At 40.3% G+C, this 24,667-nt stretch overlaps 1 protein-coding gene across 1 annotated transcript in view; it reads right to left on the reverse strand.

The window, feature by feature from the left end:
• Positions 1 to 24,667, reverse strand: part of ano3 (anoctamin 3) — a 140,549-nt gene that overhangs the window by 26,986 nt on the left and 88,896 nt on the right. The window contains exons 9-18 of the mRNA XM_061969683.2: positions 21,434 to 21,489; positions 21,233 to 21,354; positions 13,914 to 14,048; positions 13,738 to 13,834; positions 11,083 to 11,143; positions 3,020 to 3,102; positions 2,027 to 2,167; positions 1,594 to 1,758; positions 1,421 to 1,457; positions 1,217 to 1,328 (exon numbers count right to left, since the gene is read on the reverse strand). Coding sequence (XP_061825667.1) covers positions 1,217 to 1,328; positions 1,421 to 1,457; positions 1,594 to 1,758; positions 2,027 to 2,167; positions 3,020 to 3,102; positions 11,083 to 11,143; positions 13,738 to 13,834; positions 13,914 to 14,048; positions 21,233 to 21,354; positions 21,434 to 21,489 — 1,009 coding nt within the window. The remainder of the gene's footprint in view (positions 1 to 1,216; positions 1,329 to 1,420; positions 1,458 to 1,593; positions 1,759 to 2,026; positions 2,168 to 3,019; positions 3,103 to 11,082; positions 11,144 to 13,737; positions 13,835 to 13,913; positions 14,049 to 21,232; positions 21,355 to 21,433; positions 21,490 to 24,667) is intronic.

Raw genomic sequence — 24,667 nt, forward strand, 5'->3', positions numbered from 1 at the left:
CAACAAAATATACATTTTTTGGTTATGTATTTACCAAATTTGTAAACAATGGCAAAACATACATATACACACAGGGTTCATTGCCAGGGTTAATGTGGTCAACATATATAAAATAAAAACTAAATAAGATAAGGCTCAGAATGGTTTCTTAACAAAACTTTTCTACATATAAAGTGCTTTTTTTGATTGATTGATTGAGACTTTTATTAGTAGATTGCACAGTACAGTACATATTCCGTACAATTGACCACTAAATGGTAACACCCGAATAAGTTTTTCAACTTGTTTAAATTGGGGTCCACGTTAATCAACATTAATCTGCCTCAAATTGGTGCTCAGATTAAATAAAATGACAAAACTTTTCTTCTACATATAAAAAGTGCAACATTAAACAGTTTCAAGTCAACTCAGCCTCAGATTAACTTTTCTTTCCCCCCCACCAGCCTGGCTAACTTGGCAGTAAGAGGTGGGAGCTGATTGCTCTTTTTTATCTTTGTTGAAGCGATGTTCACTTGGGGGTGGTGACGTTTCAAATGGGTTAGCATGTTTGACGTGTTGGCAGAAGCATGCCTTACCGCTGCTGAACAATGTCGGCAAACCTCCGTCCTCCGTACCGCGCAGCCGAAGTGTTCCCAAACGGGAGATCTTAACGAGTCTTCCAGCTCTGGCTCTTACATGTTGTCGTAGCACGGTCATTGTTAGCATGCCGTGTGTTGTGCCTCAGTGTGCATTGTTTACACAACGTGCGCTACGCTACTTAATATGTCCGTGTGGAAACTCGTTCAGTACACCTTCGAACCGAACCGGAACCCCCGTACCGAAACGGTTCGATACAAATCACGTACCGTTACACCCCTAATATTGACTGGTGATTAGTCCAGGTTGTAACCCTGCCTCTGGACAACTGGGATAGGCTCTAGCTCACCCGTGACCCTAATGAGGTGGTAAGTAGTATAGAAAATTAATGAATGAATAAACTTCCAGTAATACTGAAAACAAGTGTGCAGCTTTTCCAAAATTGCTAAGCCTGCGAAAGGCTCCATGGAAAGCTTCTGAAGTTTCCAGAAGTTAATCGTAAATGTTTTACCACAACTTTAGTGTGAATTTCTGCCTCTGGAGTGATTTCTGAAATGTTGGCACATATTCTGACATTTTGAAACCAAACACTCCCCGCAATCCGTAATTTTAGTGTTTGGGATCATGACGAGTGGCCTACCTTCCCAGGAAGAACGCGATGTAAAACGTGGAACTGTTCAGATTTACAAACTGAAAGAGGAACATCTTGAGAGCAAAGCTGTTCTCCCACTCAGACTCAGTCCGTGGATGCTCTGCATGGGCAGATAAGGAGATTGAGAGGCGAAAAGCTAAACATCTTGGTAAAGGGCTTTTCGACATTGTTGTGAATGTGGACTCTGCTCACCTAAATTGGTCAGCAGATAGGCCACCTTTTCATACACCTGACATAACACAACATGAAGAGAATCAATAAGGTAAAATGTAGCTGTGGATTGACAGTTTCCGGAACTTCTAAAAACAAACTCATGGAACATTTGCTGGACTTGAATGTGCAAACATGGCGAAGCAGACACCCACCACGTTGAGAGACATGATGATCATGAAGTTGATGCAGACGCCAGTGCCAGAGGTGGCAAACTGCCAGTTCTTCTTCACAAAATGCCAGTTGAAGGAGGCAAATTTCTCCATGGCGATGAGACGGAAAACCACCACTGCAAACACGGCGGTCAGGACCAGAGAAATCTACACAGATATTGCCGCTTTAGAGTGAATCTTTATAGTGTACATAGGCTAAATAGTGTACATGTGCTGAATACAAAGAGAAAAAGCAATCCAAAGTAAGCATAATGCTACTGTAGCTGATGCATATTATTACCAGCAGGGGGGGATACAATGCCACAACTGGCACATGAGATGATTCCAGTTGTGAGACACATAATAACATCATCACTGTGACTGTAGGAGTGTAAATCCCCATAGGGCAGATTATTGAGAGATCAAAGGGGTTTACCATGAAGAATATTCCGGACACAGACACCATGAGCCGGCTGAGTTTGTCTGAGAAGGGCTGGAAAGGCTCGGGTTTGCCAGATATGGGGTTTACTCTCTCCACTCTGGAATATTTGGCTTCGAACTGAGGCCTCAGCTCCTCCTGATGCACAAAAAGACACATTTCAGTTATGAATTTATGAAATGCAGTACCCTGATCTATAGTAACAGCCAGCACATGATGTAATCCAGTGTTTTTCAACCGTGAGATATTGTCTGGTGTGCCGTCGGAAATTATGCAACTTCACCGACTTGGTCCAAAAAATATTGTTTGCAAATCAATAATTATAATCTGCAAATAATGTGCCGTTGCTTAGTGTCTGTGCTGTGTAGAACAAGGCAGGGTAACCACGTAATACTCCATGTCAGTAGGTGGCAGCAGGTAGTTAATTGCTTTGTAAAAGTCGGAATGTGTCAAGTGAGACGAGGATGGTTTGTTCTGATCCCAATATGCAGACCACAGCGGGAGGCAGCGTGCAGGTAAAAAGGTATGTAATGCTTAAACCAAAAATTAACGAAAGGGACAGGAAAAGGCAATGGCTATGCAAAACGAAAGTAAAACCGAACTGGCTACAAAGTAAACGGAAACAAAATGCTGGACGACAGCAAAAACTTACGGCGTCCACAAAGTACATGACATGACAATCAACAATGTCCACACAAAGAAGGATAGCATCCGCAGAACTTAAATAGTCTTGCTTGCTAAAACAAAGCAGGTGCGGGGGATAGCGCTCAAAGGAAGACATGAAACTGCTACAGGAAAATACTAACAATACAGGAAGGGCCACCAAAAAAACAGCGCAAGACAAGAACCAAAGCACTACACACAGGAAAACACAAACAAACTCAAAATAAGACATGACAAACTGGTGGAGTTTCATTTTGTAACGTTTTCTGCTAGTGGTGTGTCTCCGTATTTTTTAATGATTTTTATTTGATGCTGATGCTGACTTACCTCCTCCTCCTCCCAGTCAATGAGATCCCAGTCGTAAGTCAGCTCCGCTCTCCTCCTTTTCCAAAACTCCAGGAAGACGGTGGCTGCAGGTATCCATCACATCATTAATCACACATTTGAGGAGCAACAAACACATTTGAGGGATGATTATGATTATGAGCACATCCTGATGATACGAAAGCTTGTGTAAACATGCGACACTCATCAAAGTCCTCAGCTCACACTGCTTCAGTCTGTGGTTTAAAGCGACGTCCATTGGGTTTTATGAGGAACAATCACAATAAATCTCCTTAGATTTTCAGTCTGGAGGCATTTTTGCTTTTGTGATACGAGCAGCAAACGATGCTGCTGCTGCTGCTGCTGATGATGATGTCTTCTGTTTTTTGTTATGAATTTCCATGGGTTCAGGATTAGTCAGTACACAACACCAGAAAAAAAAAGAGACTTTGGCTTGATGAGGTTTGACTGAAAGGATCTTTTAAGGAGTTCAAGGGAATTATTTAGTCATCAATGCAGAGATAATATACTGCATTCTAAACAGACTTGGCTATAATATGAGGTACTTGCTCATTATAATAGGATCCAATGCTTATATAAATATTTCATCTCTACGCAGATAATTATACTCATTTTTTTTAATTAACAACACGGGAAAGGTATTCATTAACGATTGTTGCAGTTTGCAATGTGTACATGTACAGTAGAGAGACGTTACAAATTCACAAAATACCCTTATTATGGGTTTATCGCTCATTTGTTCTTGATTATCGAAGTTTAACGCACGGCTGTGCTGATGCTGCTGTTTTGTATTGGGACTTGCTGGAAATCCCTCGCTTTTTGTTTGTTTTTTGTAGATGTTATTTTGGCCAGGGCTCCCCTTTAGTGCAGTGTTTTTTTCCCCTTGTTTGTAAACACACCCAAATACTTTCAAACTATGTATCTCTGTGGCATTGGACTTTATAAAACATTTTTGTAATTACATTTTCCTTCAGTTCAGTTCATCTCATTTTATTCGGGACATGCAAACCAGATTACATTTGCGCACACGACAGGATTAACAGTTTTCATTTCAACATGTCGAAAAGGAGTAGAAAGAAGCAGAGCTTATTAAATCCCACTGCCTCTCCACATCACAACACAACTGCTGGAAGTCCCAACTTATTGACCCATTCAGCAAAGAGTTCCTAACTTTTCCTCTTATCTTTCTTCCCAAGTGATTTCCTAAGAGGAGTCCATTCAAATTCATGACGTGTTCTTAAACGGCCAAATTGTTCCCACCTGCTGTTCCAATGCCAAATGGTTAGCGCGTACATGTCTATCATAATTTGCATTTAAACACACCCTTATTTCCCCAATATGCATAGGTAAACGCCCTTAATTCCGTAATTTGCATAGGTAAACGCCCTTAATTCCCCATTTATGGGCACAATTCTGGCGGAAAAGCCGAACATCAAACACACGGAGAAAACACAAACAGATGACAGAAGACAAATTCGTATTATCCCGCGGGGGGAATACATAATGTCAAATAAGTTTAAGAAAGGGGGGACTGCTGAGGATAGTCCAAAGCGTTCAAATAAATATTCGGCACTTCGAGCAAATAGGTCTACATGGTGGTGAAATATGCGCTCCATCCCCAGGGCACGATCTGCGGCATCTTGCAGTAGCAGCAAAAGCATTGCCATTGTGTGCGTGCATGCGTGCGTGTGTGTGTGTGTGTGTGCGTGTGTGTGTGTGTGTGTGTGTGTGTTTATGTGTGTGTGTGTGCGTGCACACAGTATTTTGAAATGTCTACATATTGCTCATTTTGCTATATGTCTGTCTGTCTGTCTTATCGATATCTATCCATCTATCTATCTATCTATCTATCTATGATATTAATTTAACATTAGACAATCGAAGTAAGGGAACTTGTCACACTTAGGAACAAATAGGCCACCCTAAAAGTGCTCTGGAGTTGTTACCTACGAACAAATCCCAGCTAAGAAAACATTGGTGAATACAAAAATCTCCTTAAAAACTTCGTAAGTGAGCCTAAGAACAAAATTTGTTCTTAAGAACGGTTGCTGAATGGGGCCCAGTGAGGGCCATCAATTACCATGAATTGATTTTACATGGGGGCTTCACGGTGGCAGAGGGGTTAGTGCATCTGCCTCACAATACAAAGGTCCTGAGTAGTCTTGGGTTCAATCCCGGGCTCGGGATCTTTCTGTGTGGAGTTTGCATGTCCTCCCCGTGACTGCGTGGGTTCCCTCCGGGTACTCCGGCTTCCTCCCACTTCCAAAGACATGCACCAGGGGATAAGTTGATTGGCAACACTAAAAATTGGCCCTAGTGTGTGGATGTGAGTGTGAATGTTGTCTGTCTATCTGTGTTGGCCCTGCGATGAGGTGGCGACTTGTCCAGGGTGTACCCCGCCTTCCGCCCGATTGTAGCTGAGATAGGCTCCAGCGCCCCCCGCGACCCCAAAGGGAATAAGCGGTAGAAAATGGATGGATGGATGGATGATTTACATGGACCCCGACTTAAACAAGTTGAAAAACGTATTCGGGTTTGGTTTTACAATTGACCATTTAGTGGTCAATTGTACGGAATATGTACTGTACTGTGCAATCTACTAATAAAAGTTTCAATCAATCAATCAAAAACCTTCTTCATGCCAAATAGTGAGCCCATATTTAGCTCTACTGTATTAAGTGTTGCAGCAGCTTGCCAAATAGTGACCCAACTCTACCTGTCATTATTACTCCGAATCAACAATTATCATGGTTCTAAACCAGAGATATTAAATTTTTTGTTTTGGGGGCCACATTTCCAGAAAGCTAAGGAAGGAGGGGCCGGACTTCTCCCTTCACTATTAATCTCATTTTGTATATTCTGAAGAACCAGCTTCATCTACATAAACATTTGATTTTGGTCTCTTTATTTTGTTACAAGAGCGCTCCGCAAAAAAAGCTGGTTAAAGATCATCTGTATGACAGCACTCATGTTTTTAAGAATCTGCTACAAAAATGTGAGTCTTAAGCAACTTTTTTGAAGTGCACTCGCGTGCCAGTCGTATAGCCCAGGGGTCGGCAACCCAAAATGTTGAAAGAGCCATATTGGACCAAAAATACAAAAACAAATCTGTCTGGAGCCGCAAAAAAATTAAAAGCCATATTACATACAGATAGTGTGTCAGATATAAATTGAACTAAGGGGACTTATAGGAAACTAAATGACCTCAAATATACCTACAAATGAGGCATAATGATGCAATATGTACATATAGCTAGCCTAAATAGCATGTTAGCATCGATTAGCTTGCAGTCATGCAGTAACCAAATATGTCTGATTAGCACTCCACACAAGTCAATAACATCAACAAAACTCACCTTTCATGCACAACATTAAGTTTGGTGGACAAAATGAGACAGGAAAAGAAGTGGCATAAAACACGTCCTAGAAAGTCGGAGAAAGTTATACATGTAAACAAACTACAGTGAGTTCAAGGACCACCAAAATTAGTAGGACAAAACGGCGCTTGCCAAATACTCGAATCAGTGAAGCATGTTTAATATAAACAGTGTGCTTTGTAACAATTAGGGAGGTTTGTGTCATGTTTGTCCTCCTACAGAAACCATATTAAAACAAAAAATAGATTTTTTTTCCCCTCATCTTTTTCCATTTTTCATACATTTTTGAAAAAGCTCCAGAGAGCCACTAGGGCGGCGCTAGAGCCGCGGGTTTCCGACCACTGGTATAGCCCAAAGGATGTAAAAGACAGGACCTAAAAGGGAACCTTAAGGAACACTACTAGTATAGCTAAAGAAGGTGAACAAATGATTACTGACTCTGTCTGAAGTAAGCAAGCTACAGCAACACCAGTTACATAAAAAAACTGGAGAGGACTTAAAAGGGTGCCTTGAGGAACGCCTCAGTTATGTAAATCACAAGTTATATAAATTACATTTGTAAAGTTACAAAAGATTTAAAGTTAGTACTATTTGCGGATGATACAACAGCGTTTTGTTCAGGAGAGAACACACAGAAGCTAATATAAATAATAACAGAAGAAATGAACAAATTAAAAATATGGTTTGACAAACACAGACGGTCCTTTAGCCTCAGTAAAACTAAAATAATGCTATTCGGTAACAGTAGAAGGGAAAGGCAAACACAATTACAAATAGACGGAATATAAATTGAAAGAGTAAATGAAACCAAATGTCCTGGTATAATGATTGATGATCAAATGAAATGGAAATCTTATGTAAAAAATATTCAACATAAAGTAGCAAGAAACACGTCAATAATGAATAAAGCAAAACATGTTCTAGACCAAAAATCACTTCATATTCTCTACTGCTCGCTAGTGTTACCATATCTGAGTTATTGTGCAGAAATATGGGGAAATAACTACAAAAGTACACTTCATTCATTAACCGTGTTACAAAAAAGATCAGTTAGAATAATACATAATGTTGGATATATACTGTAGAACATTCTTGCCCCAAGTGGAGGAGTTCAAGTACCTCGGAGTCTTGTTCACGAGTGAGGGAAGAGTGGATCGTGAGATCGACAGGCGGATCGGTGCGGCGTCTTCAGTAATGCGGACGCTGTATCGATCCGTTGTGGTGAAGAAGGAGCTGAGCCGGAAGGCAAAGCTCTCAATTTACCGGTCGATCTACGTTCCCATCCTCACCTATGGTCATGAGCTTTGGGTTATGACCGAAAGGACAAGATCACGGGTACAAGCGGCCGAAATGAGTTTCCTCCGCCGGGTGGCGGGGCTCTCCCTTAGAGATAGGGTGAGAAGCTCTGCCATCCGGGAGGAGCTCAAAGTAAAGCCGCTGCTCCTCCACATCGAGAGGAGCCAGATGAGGTGGTTCGGGCATCTGGTCAGGATGCCACCCGAACGCCTCCCTAGGGAGGTGTTTAGGGCACGTCCGACTGGTAGGAGGCCGCGGGGAAGACCCAGGACACGTTGGGAAGACTATGTCTCCCGGCTGGCCTGGGAACGCCTCAGGGTCCCACAGGAAGAGCTGGACGAAGTGGCTGGGGAGAGGGAAGTCTGGGCTTCCCTGCTTAAGCTGCTGCCCCCGCGACCCGACCTCGGATAAGCGGAAGAAGATGGATGGATGGATGGATGGCATTCAAACCCTTTATTCATTGAATCGAAAATACTGAAATTCCACAACATGCAAACAGCTAAAATGATGTACAAAGCAAACTATAACCTGCTAACCAAGAATGTACAACAATTCTTCTCAACAAAAGAGGAGAAATATAATCTTAGAGAAAAATGTAATTTAAAACATTTGTACACAAGTACAACACTTAAAACCTTCAGTATATCAGTATGTGGAATTAAATTATGAAATGGATTAAGCAAAGAAATCAAACAATGTACTAATATGATCCACTTCAAGAAACTCTTCAAACTTAAAGTGTTTACAAAATACAAAGAAGAAGAACCATGATAAACATTCTGAATTGATTTCAATCATCCATTCATTTTCTAGATAAACTTACTTATCTCACCATATGAAATATAATTTACATCACTATGTATAATTTTTTTATTTTTAATGTTATTAATTATGGAGTATATTGTGAATAAATTGAGAACAGGAAGTAAACAAAAGTGTTAGCAACTGCTATGTAAGGGGTAGGATTAAATAAACTCTGCTTCTTCCTACTCCTTTTCGAACATGTTGAAAAGAGAAACTGGAAATTGTGATGTATCATGTTGTATGCATGCATGTTCCAAATAAACACAAACTCAACTCAACTCAAGTTTGGACCCCAGTATTCGATGTTCGCTAGCAAGGTTAAATATATATAATCATAAATGTGCAGTGATCTGCCAATGTGTTTACAGTGGCCAAAGTTCCTCTATACAACAAGAGCACTCTAGTGTTTTTAGGCTTTTGCTGCAAAAATGTTTGTCTCCCAAGTTTTGAACTGAACTCGAGGACCGGTATGTGTCATTCCTGGGACGGATTTGGTCCACAGGCCGCCAGTTAAATAACCCTGATTTAAACCCTTATTAGGGTTACGTGTAGTGGTACCAGTGTTTCGGACTGGTTGACTGATTTTACTACAACTCTCACCATGAAGATCCAACTAGAATACTAAAACACATTGAAATTACAGCGTTAATTAAATTTCAATATTATCCATTATCTGGATGCAGATCTTGTATTGGATCCAATGCACATAATGTTGTGGTGAGTGTAAGAAAATTATTATTTTTTCCTCCAAAAGCCACCAAAAACACAACTCTACAATGAGAAAAACTGACTGCTGTAAAAGATGCTTAAGTTTAAAGGCCTAATGAAACTCACTACTACCGACCATGCAGTCTGATAGTTTATACATCAATGATGAAATCTTAACATTGCAACACATGCCAATACGGCCGGGTTAGCTTACTAAAGTACAATCTTAAATTTTGCGCGAAATATCCTGCTGAAAACGTCTCGGTATGATGACGCCTGCGCGCGACGTCACGGATTGTAGAGGACATTTTGGGACAGCATGGTGGCCAGCTATTAAGTCGTCTGTTTTCATCGCAAAATTCCACAGTATTCTGGACATCTGTGTTGGTGAATCTTTTGCAATTTGTTCAATGAACAATGGAGACAGCAAAGAAGAAAGCTGTAGGTGGGAAGCGGTGTATTGCGGCCGGCATGCAGCAACACAAACACAGCCGGTGTTTCATTGTTTACATTCCCGAAAGATGACAATCAAGCTTTACCATTGGCCTGTGGAGAACTGGGACAACAGAGACTCTTACCAGGAGGACTTTGAGTTGGATACGCAGACGCGGTACCGTGAGTATGCAGCTGCGCCTTCCAAACATTTTATCGCTTGCCCGTACGTGCGTGCCGCTATGTGCATGTCACGTACGTAACTTTGGGGACTTTGGGAAAATATATGTGCTGTATGAACTTTGGGGAGGTGAACGGTACTTTGGGCTGTGGGATTGAGTGTGTTGTGCAGGTGTTTGAGTTGTATTGGCGGGTTATATGGACGGGAGGGGGGAGGTGTTTGTTATGCGGGATTAATTTGTGGCATATTAAATATAAGCCTGGTTGTGTTGTGGCTAATAGAGTATATATATATGTCTTGTGTTTATTTACTGTTTTAGTCATTCCCAGCTGAATATCAGGTCCCACCCGCCTCTCACAGCATCTTCCCTATCTGAATCGCTCCCACTGCCCTCTAGTCCTTCACTCTCACTTTCCTCAAAAACAAATCTTTCATCCTCGCTCAAATTAATGGGGAAATCGTCACTTTCTCGGTCCGAATCGCTCTCGCTGCTGGTGGCCATGATTGTAAACAATGTGCAGATATGAGGAGCTCCACAACCTGTGACGTCACGCGCATATCGTCTGCTACTTCCGGTACAGGCAAGGCTTTTTTATCAGCGAACCTTATCGTCGATGTTCTCTACTAAATCCTTTCAGCAAAAATATGGCAATATCGCGAAATGATCAAGTATGACACATAGAATGGACCTGCTATCCCAGTTTAAATAAGAAAATCGCATATCCGTAAGCCTTTAATATATTGTAACTGGACCCTATTTTGTTTAAAGAGACACAAAAGAAGCTTAGATTGGCTCCCCTGGGCACCGCGATGTTTATATACCGGGATATAAATACACGCACGCACACAAAACCTCAAGTGCACTCTTGGTGCAGCGCTGCCTGTAGTCTATTCGCCACAAGCCTTAGTGCAAGATTCTGTGCTACAGACCACAGTCAGTGAGCCCAGACCACTCTCTAGGCTCTCCGGTTTACCTCAGTCTTCATTTAGCCCAAACATAGAACACTATGTGCCAAGTGTTCCCTCTAGGCACAGGTTGTTATTTGTCACCCTGGCAGTAAGATGGATGAGGGCCAGAAGCTGCAGTAACTTTCACACTCTACATGACAATGATGTTATAGCCGAGAAAGCTGCAATATACCATCACCATCATCATCATCGCCCTGTTTCGACCTGACGGTTGAAGGATGAACAGATTGTGTAAAAGAGGATGCGTCCTAAAAATGTTGAAAACAGCCTGTACCTACCCCAGATTGCCATGAAGATAGCGAAGAAAACAGTGCCACCATTGTCGAACAAATGGGTCACCTAAGAACACAACACAGGTTCAGTTCAATATGTTTACTCATTGATCACAATTTAATAAGATGTGATTTGTGTGCAATGTCCTGAATACAAAATGAATGTATAGTATTGAAGCGCATTGGAGTAAAACAGCACTTCTGTCATTTATTTTGCCCAATTTTCCCTATATTTGGTCTATGACAGGGGTGTCGAACTTGATTTCCTCGAAGGCCACATCGCAGTCATGGCCGCCCTCAGAGGGCCGCTTGTAACAGTAAATGTAAGAATATAAAAGTTTAATCGCCTCATTATATTATTGCACAATTGCCTATGCATTTGGTTATTTGATTTGTGTACGTACAAATTGATGGATAACTTGCTTTGAAATCTTAAGTCCAGGTGACAAGCAGATATTTAAGTATTTATTGTTATTTTTACAAACTATAATACGGTATAAAAAATTAGGGGTGCTAAAAAAATGATTTTATCACATATGAATTGCGATTGTAAATTGATTAATCCTTTTCAAAAAACAAATATATTTATTTTTTTGGACAAATTATGAAAAAAAAAAACATACTTACTTGGTACGCATATACACTGTATTGCCAAATGTATTTGGCCACCTGCCTTGACTCACATATGAACTTGAAGTGCCATCCCATTCCTAATCCATAGGGTTCAATATGGTGTCGGTCCACCTTTTGCAGCTATTACAGCTTCAACTCTTCTGGGAAGGCTGTCCACAAAAGCGCATTGGTGAGGTCACACACCGATGTTGGTCGAGAAGGCCTGGCTCTCAGTCTCCGTTCTAATTCATCCCAAAGGTGTTCTATCGGGTTCAGGTCAGGACTCTCTGCAGGCCAGTCAAGTTCATCCACACCAGACTCTGTCATCCATGTCTTTATGGACCTTGCTTTGTGCACTGGTGCACAGTCATGTTGGAAGAGGAAGGGTCCCGTTCCAAACTGTTCCAACAAAGTTGGGAGCATGGAATTGTCCAAAATGTTTTGGTATCCTGGAGCATTCAAAGTTCCTTTCACTGGAATTAAGGGGCCAAGCCCAACTCCTAAAAAACAACCCCACACCATAATTCCTCTTCCACCAAATTCACACTTGGCACAATGCAGTCCGAAATATAGCGTTCTCCTGGCAACCTCCAAACCCAGACTCGTCCATCAGATTGCCAGATGGAAGAGCGTAATTCATCACTCCAGAGAAGGCGTCTCCATTGCTCTAGAGTCCAGTGGCGACATGTTTTACACCACTGCATCCCACGCTTTGCATTGGACTTGGTTATGTGTGGCTTAGATGCAGCTGCTCGGCCATGGAAACCCATTCCATGAAGCTCTCTGCGTACTGTACGTGGGCTAATTGGAGGGTCACATGAAGTTTGAAGCTCTGTAGCAACTGACTGTGCAGAAAGTCTTTGCATTATGCGCTTCAGCATCCGCTGACCCCTCTCTGTCAGTTTACGTGGCCTACCACTTGGTGGCTGAGTTGCTGTTGTTCCCAAATTCTTCCATTTTTCTTATAATAAAGCCGACAGTTGACTTTGGAATATTTAGGAGCAAGGACATTTCTCGACTAGATTTGTTGCACAGGTGGCATCCTATGACAGTTCCACGCTGGAAATCACTGAGCTCCTGAGAGAGGCCCATTCTTTCACAAATGTTTGTAGAAACTGTCTCCATGCCTAAGTGCTTGATTTTATACACCTGTGGCCGGGCCAAGTGATTAGGACACCTGATTCTTATCATTTGGATGGGTGGCCAAATACTTTTGGCAATATAGTGTATGTCATATGTCAGCAACCAAAAAGAGGTTTTGTGACCTGTAAGCTGTTTTGTTAAGGTGTTATCATTATTATACCAAATAATACATTGCAAAAATCAGTTTGAATCGAGAATTGTGTTGAATCGAGTATCGATTATGAATCAAATCCTCACCCCAAGAACCGGAATCAAATGGCGAGGTGCCCAAAGATTCACACCGATAACAATTGAATATTTGTTGCATGAGCAGATAACATCAAAGTTTAAAACATATGAAATTTCCTGTATTGCAAAATGTATTTTCTGTCAAAATGGAAACAATGAAAACATTTAGTAAGAAAGATAAAGTATCAACATTATTCCCTGGCCCCCGGGCCTAGAGTTTGACATGTGTGCTCTATGAGAAGGTCAACATATTAAAATGAGCTCCAAGTGTGATGCAGTGCATCCCTGCAGTAATGCAAACTGCAACCACAGTAACAATAAATATATTGTAATATTGACAGGCTAAGACTGGAATGCTGTAGAAAAATTACCCTTCATTTGGTTATTTTGGCACCGCGTAGGCTTGTTAACAGAATTGTAGGACATTACACCCTTGCAACATTAGTCTTGCACTTGCACATAAAATTGGTCCCCTACGGTACACTGCTCTACATCCCATCTGCAGGAGACAAATGCACCGAAACTAAAGAATGACACTAAAATGGAGCGTTATTATGCATGGAAAGGAAGATATTGTGTAGCACTGCATTAGATCTCATTAGATTGTGCAAGTTTTGAGTAGATTTAGGGCCAGAAAACAGAGGATGGTCATCAATATAATCCAGAATTGCTGCTAACCTTTGCATAGACACAACTGTCACTTAGCGTCCACGGCTCGCAGGTTTCCTCGCACATCGGACACATGATAGTCGTGTTGGCTTCACAAATCTCTCTACTAGAAGGACAATAATTGAAGATTGTCAGTCAGAAGAAACAACAGTGCTTATGCTGCCGTGCAGGCGGTGTCAGCTGACCTGACTTGGCTGGAGTCCATGGTGAAGAGTCCGTAGAGGAAGACAAACAGGCCAACCAGAGCAGCAGGGATCAACATGCCCGTGTACCAGCCCAACCATGCAAAGTAAAGGCCGATTTTCTCTCCAAAGTAGCGTCTGACCGAGACAAAGCATGCAATGTCCAATATTACAGCTGTGGCTTGTTGGTAAAAAAAAACAAAAAAACAAACAAAAACAATTTGGAGGGAAAATGTGGGTGTCAGGGCGCGGTGACCTCATGGATCAACTACAAGGCCAGAGATTGGAATATGATCCTTTTATGGGAACCAATAATGCTTATGGGGTTTCTACAACATTGGCTATCTAAGGTTGTTCTTAATTGTAACATAGCGCAGCTCACATGCTTTAATTATGTTTGCCTAATACAGTCGTGGTCAAAAGTTTACATACACTTGTAAAGAACATAATGTCATGGCTGTCTTGAGTTTCCAATAATTTCTATAACTCTTATTCTTTTGTGATAGAGCGATTGGAGCACATACTTGTTGGTCACAAAAAACAATCATTAAGTTTGGTTCTTTTATGAATTTATTATATTTTTGTTTCATCTGACCACAGAACTTTCCTCCAGAAGGTCTTATCTTTGTCTATGTGATGTCAGATGAAACACAAATTGAGCTGTTTGGCCACAATACCCAGCAATATGTTTGGGGGAGAAAAGGTGAGGCCTTTAATCCCAGGAACACCATTCCTACCGTCAAGCATGGTGGTGGTAGTATTATGCTCTGGGCATGTTTTGCTGCCAATGGAACTAGTGCTTTACAGAGAGTACCGTATTTTTCGGACTATAAGTCGCACCGGCCGAAAATGCATAATAAAGAAGGAAAAAACATACCGGTATATAAGTCGCATTTTTTGGGGAAATGTATTAAAACCCAACACCAAGAACATACATTTGAAAGGCAATTTAAAATAAATAAAGAATAGTGAACAACAGGCTGAATAAGTGTACGTTATATGAGGCATAAATAACCAACTGAGAACGTGCCTGGTATGTTAACGGAACAAATTATGGTAAGAGTCATTCAAATAACTATAACATATAGAACATGCTATACGTTTACCAAACAATCTGTCACTCCTAATCGCTAAATCCCATGAAATCTTATACGTTTAGTCTCTGACGTGAATGAGCTAAATAATATTATTTGATATTTTAATGTAATGTGTTAATAAGTTCACACATCAGTCGCTCCTGAGTATAAGTCGCACCCCCGGCCAAACTATGAAAAAAACTGCGACTTATAGTTCGAAAAATACGGTAAATGGGACAATGAAAAGGGAGGATTACCTCCAAATTCTTCAGGAAACCTAAAATCATCAGCCCGGAGGTTGGGTCTTGGGTGCAGTTGGGTGTTCCAACAGGACAATGACCCCAAACACACGTCAAAAGTGGTAAAGGAATGGCTAACTCAGGCTAGAATTAAGGTTTTAGAATGGCCTTCCCAAAGTTCTGACTTAAACGTGTGGACAATGCTGAAGAAACAAGTCCATGTCTGAAAACCAACAAATTTAGCTGAACTGCACCAATTTTGTCAAGAGGAGTGGTCAAAAATTCAACCAGAAGCTTGTGGATGGCTACCAAAAGAGCCTTATTGCAGTGAAACTTGCCAAGGGACATGTAACCAAATATTAACATTGCTGTATGTATACTTTTGACCAAGCAGATTTGGTCACATTTACAGTAGACCCATAATAAATTCATAAAAGAAGCAAACTTCATGAATGTTTTTTGTGACCAACAAGTATGTGCTCCAATCACTCTATCACAAAGAAATAAGAGTTGGAGAAATGATTGGAAACTCAAGACAGCCATGACATTATGTTCTTTACAAGTGTATGTCAACTTTTGACCACGATTGTATGTACAAGCCATTGACCTTTTAAAAGGCCACTCATTTGAATATTAGAACATTTTGAATTCAAGAAAATTATTTTAAAAATAGAATATTTGTCAGTACCTATTTTTTACTTATATGATACTTATAAATTGTCCATTATTTTAATCACATGGTTCTATTGAGAAGTTGAAGTTCACTTTTAAACATTCACACAAAGCGCCAACATTTTGGAAACAAATGCCATACTAATAAATCTATCTCTGGCAGCATAGGAGAAAGTTATGTATAACTTTTCTATCTCATTGCCCATACATGTGGTGCATTCAAAGACCCTCAATTAAAGTTACAAACAGAAATGTCATCAGGTTTTAAAGACAGTGGGAGGCTTAATCCCCAGGAGATGCACCAATAATAATATAATCACAATAATAATGAGGACTCAAAGGATTATTATTATCCATCAATGCATCCATTTTCTACCGCTTGTCCCTCTCAGGGTCGCACAGGTGGCTGGAGCATATCCCAGCTGCATTCGGAAGGCGGGGTACACCCTGGACAAGTCGCTACCTCATCACAGGGCCAACACAGATAGACAGACAACATTCACACTCACATTCACACACTAGGGCCAATTTAGTGTTGCCAATCAACCTATCCCCAGGTGCATGTCTTTGGAGGTGGGAGGAAGCCGGAGTACCCGGAGGGAACCCACGCAGTCACGGGGAGAACATGTAAACTCCACAGAACCCAGAACTTTCTTATGGTGAAGCACCAGCACTAACCCCTGTTAGCCCCCCCACCCCCTCTTATCCACTCATGATAATTCTACTGTACATGAATCAGATAATCTCTGCATTACACTCTGAATTATTTAAAAAAATAATAAGTAAAAAATGACAAGTTATATCAATATTTAGAATAATATAAGGCCACTTTATATTGAATTTGTTTGAACTTTTTTGTAAAAAAAAAACAACAAGTAATTACTTAGGGGTGTTTATCCAGATATGTTTTAGATATGTTAATCCCATCTTAAAAAAGTAAAAAAAACGCATTCAGGTTTTTACACGTGTTTTAAAAAGCTGGTTTCGACCAAATCCATGCACTATATATTTTTTGTGTGTGTATGTGGCGGCGACTTTGGGTTTAGGGTGGGATGGGGGCCCTTCAGGATTCTTGTGTAGGGGGCCTACAATTTGGTGCTATGCCGCTGAGTGTACAAGGTCTATTTTGAAGATCTACTGTACTTGTCAAAAGTAAGATTGCACTGTACTTTATATATATAGATATACTGTAATATTGTACATGGTAATTGGGATTTGTTATATATTGTATATATTATATACAAATATAATATAATAATATATCAGTATATATTATATATTGTATATATAATATGTAAATATTACATATATGTTATATTTTATATTGCTACTATGGTACATTTATAGTCTACTTTATACCTGCATTATCCTTTCCATCCTTACCCTTTCCGTCCTTTGTAACTGAGCTACTGTGTGGAACAATTTCCCTTGAGGCTCAATAAACTTTGTCTAAGTCTAAGTCAAAGTCTATAAGTTTAAGTTACCAGACATGGTTACTTGTCGAATAAAGGGCTAACGTGAACATTTATTAAACATTATGAGGCAAAGGTATCACAAATCAAATCCAACTTTATTTATAAAGCGCTTTTCATACATAAAAGAAATGCAACGCAAAGTATTTTACAAAGTTAAAAACAATACCCCGATGACCCTGATCCCCCATTATCACGTACGCACGCACGGACACAAATACCAAACACAAACACACACATACTGGTTATCATTTGGAATGGGGACCAAGTTTTTGATCATTACTTGTGGGGACCACCTTTTCTACAGGTTGTGGAGGCATAAACATTTTTTTGTCAAATGGCAACTGGCCAGTTAGCTCATACACATCTTTAAATCTCTGGATTGATGAAGTAATGTGCTGATCATTCTTACTGGGGACCATGGGGAAAAAAAGAGTTAATATGGTTCATGGGGACCAAATTTTAATAATTTAGCATAATTCACACAAATTTGTACGTGACTACTGAGGACCATTTAAAAAAAAAAAAGTTCAAATTAAATATGACATGATCCTCAGAATACGGCGCTACAGCTGTCCTCTTATAGGAAGTTTCACCACTTAAATGTTAAAGCAAATCCTGCATCTTCTGTGACATTACTGAAAACTGCTATTTAGCAGTAATGAGCAGAGCAGCGAGTGCAGTACCAGCTACAGCCCGATGAGGGGGTTGCTGTGCAAATGTTTCACACTCAAACTAACCAGTAAATATGTTTTATGGGCCAAACCTTAAAAATCACTTAGGCATCTTCAGAATGGATCTGACCATCATTTAAAAAGGTCTCCCTTTAGGGGACCTGTTTTTTTGTCCCCATACCGTCAGAGGTCATCATTCATTTCATTTTTTCTTTTTTTTAAATTCCTTTCATGAAAATGCATACAGGTAAAAGCCAGTAAATTAGAATATTTTGAAAAACTTGATTTATTTCAGTAACTGCATTCAAAAGGTGTAACTTGTACATTATATTTATTCATTGCACACATACTGATGCATTCAAATGTTTATTTCATTTAATTTTGATGATTTGAAGTGGCAACAAATGAAAATCCAAAATTCCGTGTGTCACAAAATTAGAATATTGTGTAAGGGTTAAATTTTGAAGACACCTGGTGCCACAAACTAATCAGCTGATTAACTCAAAACACCTGCAAAGGGCTTTAAATGGTCTCTCAGTCCAGTTCTGAAGCCTACACAAACATGGGGAAGACTTCAGATTTGACAGCTGTCCAAAAGGCAACCATCGACACATTGCACAAGGAGGGAAAGACACAAAAGGTTATTGCTGAAGAGGCTGGCTGTTCTCAGAGCTCTGTGTCCAAACACATTAATGGAGAGGCAAAGGGAAGGAAAAACTGTGGTCAGAAAAAGTGTACAAGCGATAGGGATCACCGTGCCCTGGTCAAGATTGTGGAAAAAAAAACCATTCAAAAATGTGGGGGAGATTCAGAAGGAGTGGACAGCTGCTGGAGTCAGTGCTTCAAGATCCACCACCAAGAGACGCTTGAAAGACATGGGTTTCAACTGCCGCATACCTCGTGTCAAGCCACTGTTGACCAAGAAACAGCGCGAAAAGCGTCTCACCTGGGCTAAGGAAAAAAAGAGCTGGACTACTGCTGAGTGGTCCAAAGTCATGTTTTCTGACGAAAGCAAATTTTGCATTTCCTTTGGAAATTGAGGTCCCAGAGTCTGGAGGAAGACAGGAGAGGCACAGGATCCACGTTGCCTGAAGTCTAGTGTAAAGTTTCCACCATCAGTGATGGTTTGGGGTGCCATGTCATCTGCTGGTGTCGGCCCACTCTGTTTCCTGAGATCCAGGGTCAACGCAGCCGTCTACCAGCAAGTTTTAGAGCACTTCATGCTTCCTGCTGCTGACCTGCTCTATGGAGATGGAGATTTCAAGTTCCAACAGGACTTGGCGCCTGCACACAGCGCAAAATCTACCCGTGCCTGGTTTACGGACCATGGTATTTCTGTTCTAAATTGGCCCGCCAACTCCCCTGACCTTAGCCCCATAGAAAATCTGTGGGGTATTGTGAAAAGGAAGATGCAGAATGCCAGACCCAAAAACGCAGAAGAGTTGAAGGCCACTATCAGAGCAACCTGGGCTCTCATAACACCTGAGCAGTGCCAGAAACTCATCGACTCCATGCCACGCCGCATTAACGCAGTAATTGAGGCAAAAGGAGCTCCAACCAAGTATTGAGTATTGTACATGCTCATATTTTTCATTTTCATACTTTTCAGTTGGCCAACATTTCTAAAAATCCCTTTTTTGTATTAGCCTTAAGTAATATTCTAATTTTGTGACACACGGAATTTTGGATTTTCATTTGTTGCCACTTCAAATCATCAAAATTAAATGAAATAAACATTTGAATGCATCAGTCTGTGTGCAATGAATAAATATAATGTACAAGTTACACCTTTTGAATGCAATTACTGAAATAAATCAAGTTTTTCAAAATATTCTAATTTACTGGCTTTTACCTGTATATACAAGCCATATACAGTTGACACTTTCATTGTTTTTTTGTTTCTTATACATTTCCATGATCAGAAAGGAGCAGATGGAAGAATCCATCCATCCATCCATCCATTTTCTACCGCTTATTCCCTTCGGGGTCGCGGGGGGCGCTGGAGCCTATCTCAGCTACAATCGGGCGGAAGGCGGGGTACACCCTGGACAAGTCGCCACCTCATGGCAGGGCCAGATGGAAGAATACTATTCTTATATTTATCTGCCCCCTTTTTAACACACATTATTTAGATGACTTTATCACTGTTCCCTCCACCAACACCCGAACTCAAACATACTTTTAATTTTCGTTTAAGCATTTTCAAAATGAAATGTTCCAATCAAAATCAAAAATCAGTTTCAGTCACAGTTTCAGTTTCAGTCACAGTTTCAGTCACAGTTTCAGTTTCAGTTTCAGTTTACTCAGTCACCTAAAGGTGACTGTGTAAACAGAGCGATGTCCCCATTAAGTAAGCATTGCCAGAACAAACCCACCCACACACACACACACACACACACACACACACACAACTATATGAACAAATAAATGCATGTCTGAGTACAGACATGTGAGTAAACACTATCACATGAGCCATCTGGTATTGACACATTATTGTTTTTTAAAATTGTACTAACCCTTTTAAAATGTCTGGTTTTTGCACTGTAACAGTATACTGTTATATTACCATAATTATCTCAGAGACACTATATGGATTTAAGTGAGGAGTGGGGTAAGGTGCACCAAATTATGATTACTGGGAATAGATAGAATAGAATAGAATAGAATAGAATAGAATAGAAAGTACTTTATTGATCCCTGGGGGAAATTCAGCACCACATTTCGCTCACAATAAAGAGTAATAATAATCCATCCATCCATTTTCTACCGCTTATTCCCTTAAATAATATAATGTATATAATATATTATATATATAATATATAAATAATATAAATATATTCTACATATACTCTACATTTAAGTGCAGTCAAGGAACATATGCATTATACAGTCTGATGGCTGTCGGTATGAAGGACTCAGTCACAGAATCTCAGTCACACTGTGTTCCTTTAGTTTAAGGAATGAAACTTGTCCATTGCGAACACTGCAGATGCCTGTAGTTTACACTTCACTCTCAAACTGCCTTGCAGCAGTTTATTGTGCCATTCACAAATGTAGGACACACAGTGTTGTTCAGGTAGAAGAAGAAAAAAAGATGAGGCGGTGAAAACAGGTAAACTAGGTTACGCTTTGTCTCAAACTTCGTATGTATTCAAAGCCAAGCTCATTATTCAAAAGCACCAAAAGTACCTGATGAGGTCCAGAGGCTGGTACTTGTACCAGATCCCCCAGCGAGCCCAGCGCTCATAAAGGAGGTGTCTGTGGTTCTGGGCACCATGCGTCTTGATGGGATGTCTGCTCTTGTATCCACCCTAAAAAGATGAAAATGCATAGCCAAGCACATTAGTCGGCACTTGTGAAGTTTCTAAAAATTAATTTTGAACTCCTTACCTCATGTGGAGGGAAGGCAGCCTCATAGGTGTTGTTGCCCAATAATCGGTTGATTCCTGCCGTGCAATAAAGCATTCAGCTTAGGTTATGTGAGCAAGACCTACTGCGCTACAGTAGTGATTTACTGGCATATGCAAGTCTTTAACACATGAGAGCTGCTGAAACAATATGAATTTTTAAATAGCTGCCCGCCCTTGAAAATAACCCGCCGGCCAAGCTTTTGATTTGCACCTGTGTCATGATTTATGCCAGTTGCAAAATGCAGAAGTGAGTGTGATGCTTCAAATACAAAAGAGGGTGGATACTGTACTGTATGAATCACATCAGGGGTGAATTAAAAAGAATAATGCCTGAATTTGCATTTTATCCCCCTGGATGCATACAGGAAAAGCAGAAGGAGGGATGGATGACGCACAGGAGAATGGTCAACAGTATTAAATATTTATGTGAAATCCATTGAAGCTCCTCAAGGAGAGCTTTTGATTAGCAAAACCTGTTGGTCGTCGGACAATAGGAGGCGGCTTTCCAGCAAAGGAGCTTGCGGGATGTTTTAGGAAAAGACAGGGTTATAGGACTCTCACACTAACCAGATCCTATCAGGGTACGTTGTAAATGCACAAATCTTTCAACAAAGAGAGACGAAATGTCTGTTCACAAATTTAAAACATTTGGATGCATGCACAACACAGGGGTGTAAAACTCATTTTAGCTCAGGGGCCACATGGAGGAACATCTGTACACACGCGGGCCGGACTATTAAAATCATGGCATTAAAACTAAAAAAATGAAGACAACCTCAGATTGTTTTCTTTGTCTTACTTTGGGCAAAAATAGAACAAACACATTCTGGAAATATTACAATAAAAATGTAGAAAAAAAGACCGGCAGCGGTAAAGTTTAGCTCCATGACGTAAAGAAGAAAGTGAATGAATGTTTATAACTGAATACATAATACAAATGTGTTTTCTTCTGTATTATTTTTTTAATGAATTAAGTCACATTTATGACAACCTTTTTCCAAAACACAATATATAATGTGAGATATAACAAGATAATGCACACATGTATTATTTGTTTCCAAAACGGTTACAAAAAAGTAGAACCCCAAAAATGTACTGTGGGACCCCATTTTTATGACTTGATGGGGTCCCTGGGACCTAATTTTGAAAATTCCTAGCACCAACATTGATGGAGTATTGGTGCGTGCAAAACAGCAGCAGGTGGCTGTGGCCTGCAGGCCGGATATAATATTAATCAAATATCATCCCAGGGGCCATAGATCATTCATTCGCGGGCCAGATTCGGCCCGCGGGCCTTGACTTTGACACCCCTGCTTTAAAATATCAGTATGTAGAATTAAATTATGGAATGGTTAAAGCAAAGAAGTCAAACAAAGCACTAATATGATTTAGTTTAAGAAACTGTTCAAACTCAAGGTTGTTACAAAGTACAAAGGATAACTTTATAAATATTTTAATCCTTATTGAAAATGAGATCATCTTATTCATCTCAGTATGTTAATTACAACTTATTTAACTATTTATTTTGTTGAGAATTTATTTTGTATTTGTTATGGAGTTAAATTGTGTACAAATTGAGAACAGGAAGTGAACAAATGTGCTATACAATGGAAAAAGGGTAGGTTTAAATCAGCTCTGCTTCTTCCTACTACTTTTCAGACATCTTGTAAAGAGAAACTGGGAATTTGTGATGTATCATGTAACTGTAAGCATCATTCAAAATAAACTTAAACCATAAACCACCATATACCATTGATAATATACTGTATTGTTGTCATGTAGCCGAATAAAGTAACCTAACTATTAGAAACACAGCATAGCAGGAAGGTGGAAAAGATCAGCAGGACTCCTCTTCCTCCTATCAGGGAGATCACAAAAAGCCGCTGCCTGACCAGGACTGTTTTCACTGCTGGACTCTAGAAAGAGGTTCCACAGCCTCCGTAGCAGAACCTCCAGGTTCTGTAACAGCTTCTTCCCTCAGACCATAAGAGTCTTGAACGCATTATCATAATACCCTCAATTCCCTCCAAAAATGGATTAACTCGCTGGACTATAAAGACAATATAAAATACATCTGTAAACGTGGATGCAAATGCAAAAGTGCAATGTATTTATCTGTACAGTAATCTATTTATTTATATCTGCACCTTATTGCTCTTTTATCCTGCACTACAAAGAGCTAATGCAACAACATTTTGTTCTTATCTGTACTGTAAAGTTCAAATTTGAATGATAATAAAAGAAGTCTTAGTCTAAGTCTACACTATTGCACACTACAACTACTGTAGAAGCACATTTTCAATTCTTATTAGTAGGCTGTGGAGGGGGGCGTAGCCTGCGGGCCTGCAGCGAAGCGGGGTGTGCCAGGACCGGCCTCAAAATCAGCGACAGGTGCGTAGATGGCCCACCTGGGCCTGGTTATCTAATCACCTGTCGCTCTGTTATAAGCAGCAGCCAGGAGGAGAGACATGGGGGAGTGGGAGTTGAAGCTGGAGGGAAGCTGGAGTGAGAGCACGAGCGTGACGGACACAAATAAACACTTGCTGAAAAGCAACACAGAGACGATATTAAGGACAATAAATCTATATTGTGAACTTGAACCGGCCTCTCGTGTCGGTGATTGGTGGTCTGGAGAACCCACTGGGGGGGGCAACCTCCACATTGGCACGGAACGACCCTGAGAAATCATCATAATGATGCTCGATGCTGAACGGTCTGGACCTAGCTCATAAAATGTATTCTCACAGCGACATAGAATGCTAATAAGTAAAGATAGTGACTAAATATCACTGAAGGGAACACGCCATATAATTTGTGTTGCAATTTAAGCCGTATCAAAATGACAATACCTAAGTGTAGACAAGGGACAGCACTCGGGTCCATAATGGCACCGGTGACGGCGTAGACCGGGGTGTCAATCGTACGGCCCGAACAGGTTTTATCCGGCCCGCGGGAAGAGTTTGCTAAGTATAAAAATGAACCAAATTTTTTGAATGAAAGAAACTGCTATTCTAAATGTGTCGCACTAAATGCAATTATTTGTATCTTTGTAGATCATGCTACATATCTAAAAAAAAGTCGAGAAAAATTAGCAAACTACATAAATAACATACTGTAATTTGATTTTGATATACTTTTTTTATCTTGATAGATTGAAATTTAACACCAATGAGTTGACTGATGAACATTATGACATAATTTTTTTTCAGAAAGT

This window comes from Nerophis lumbriciformis, linkage group LG10 (genome assembly GCF_033978685.3).
Source record: "Nerophis lumbriciformis linkage group LG10, RoL_Nlum_v2.1, whole genome shotgun sequence".
NCBI classification, from domain to species: Eukaryota; Metazoa; Chordata; class Actinopteri; order Syngnathiformes; family Syngnathidae; genus Nerophis; species Nerophis lumbriciformis.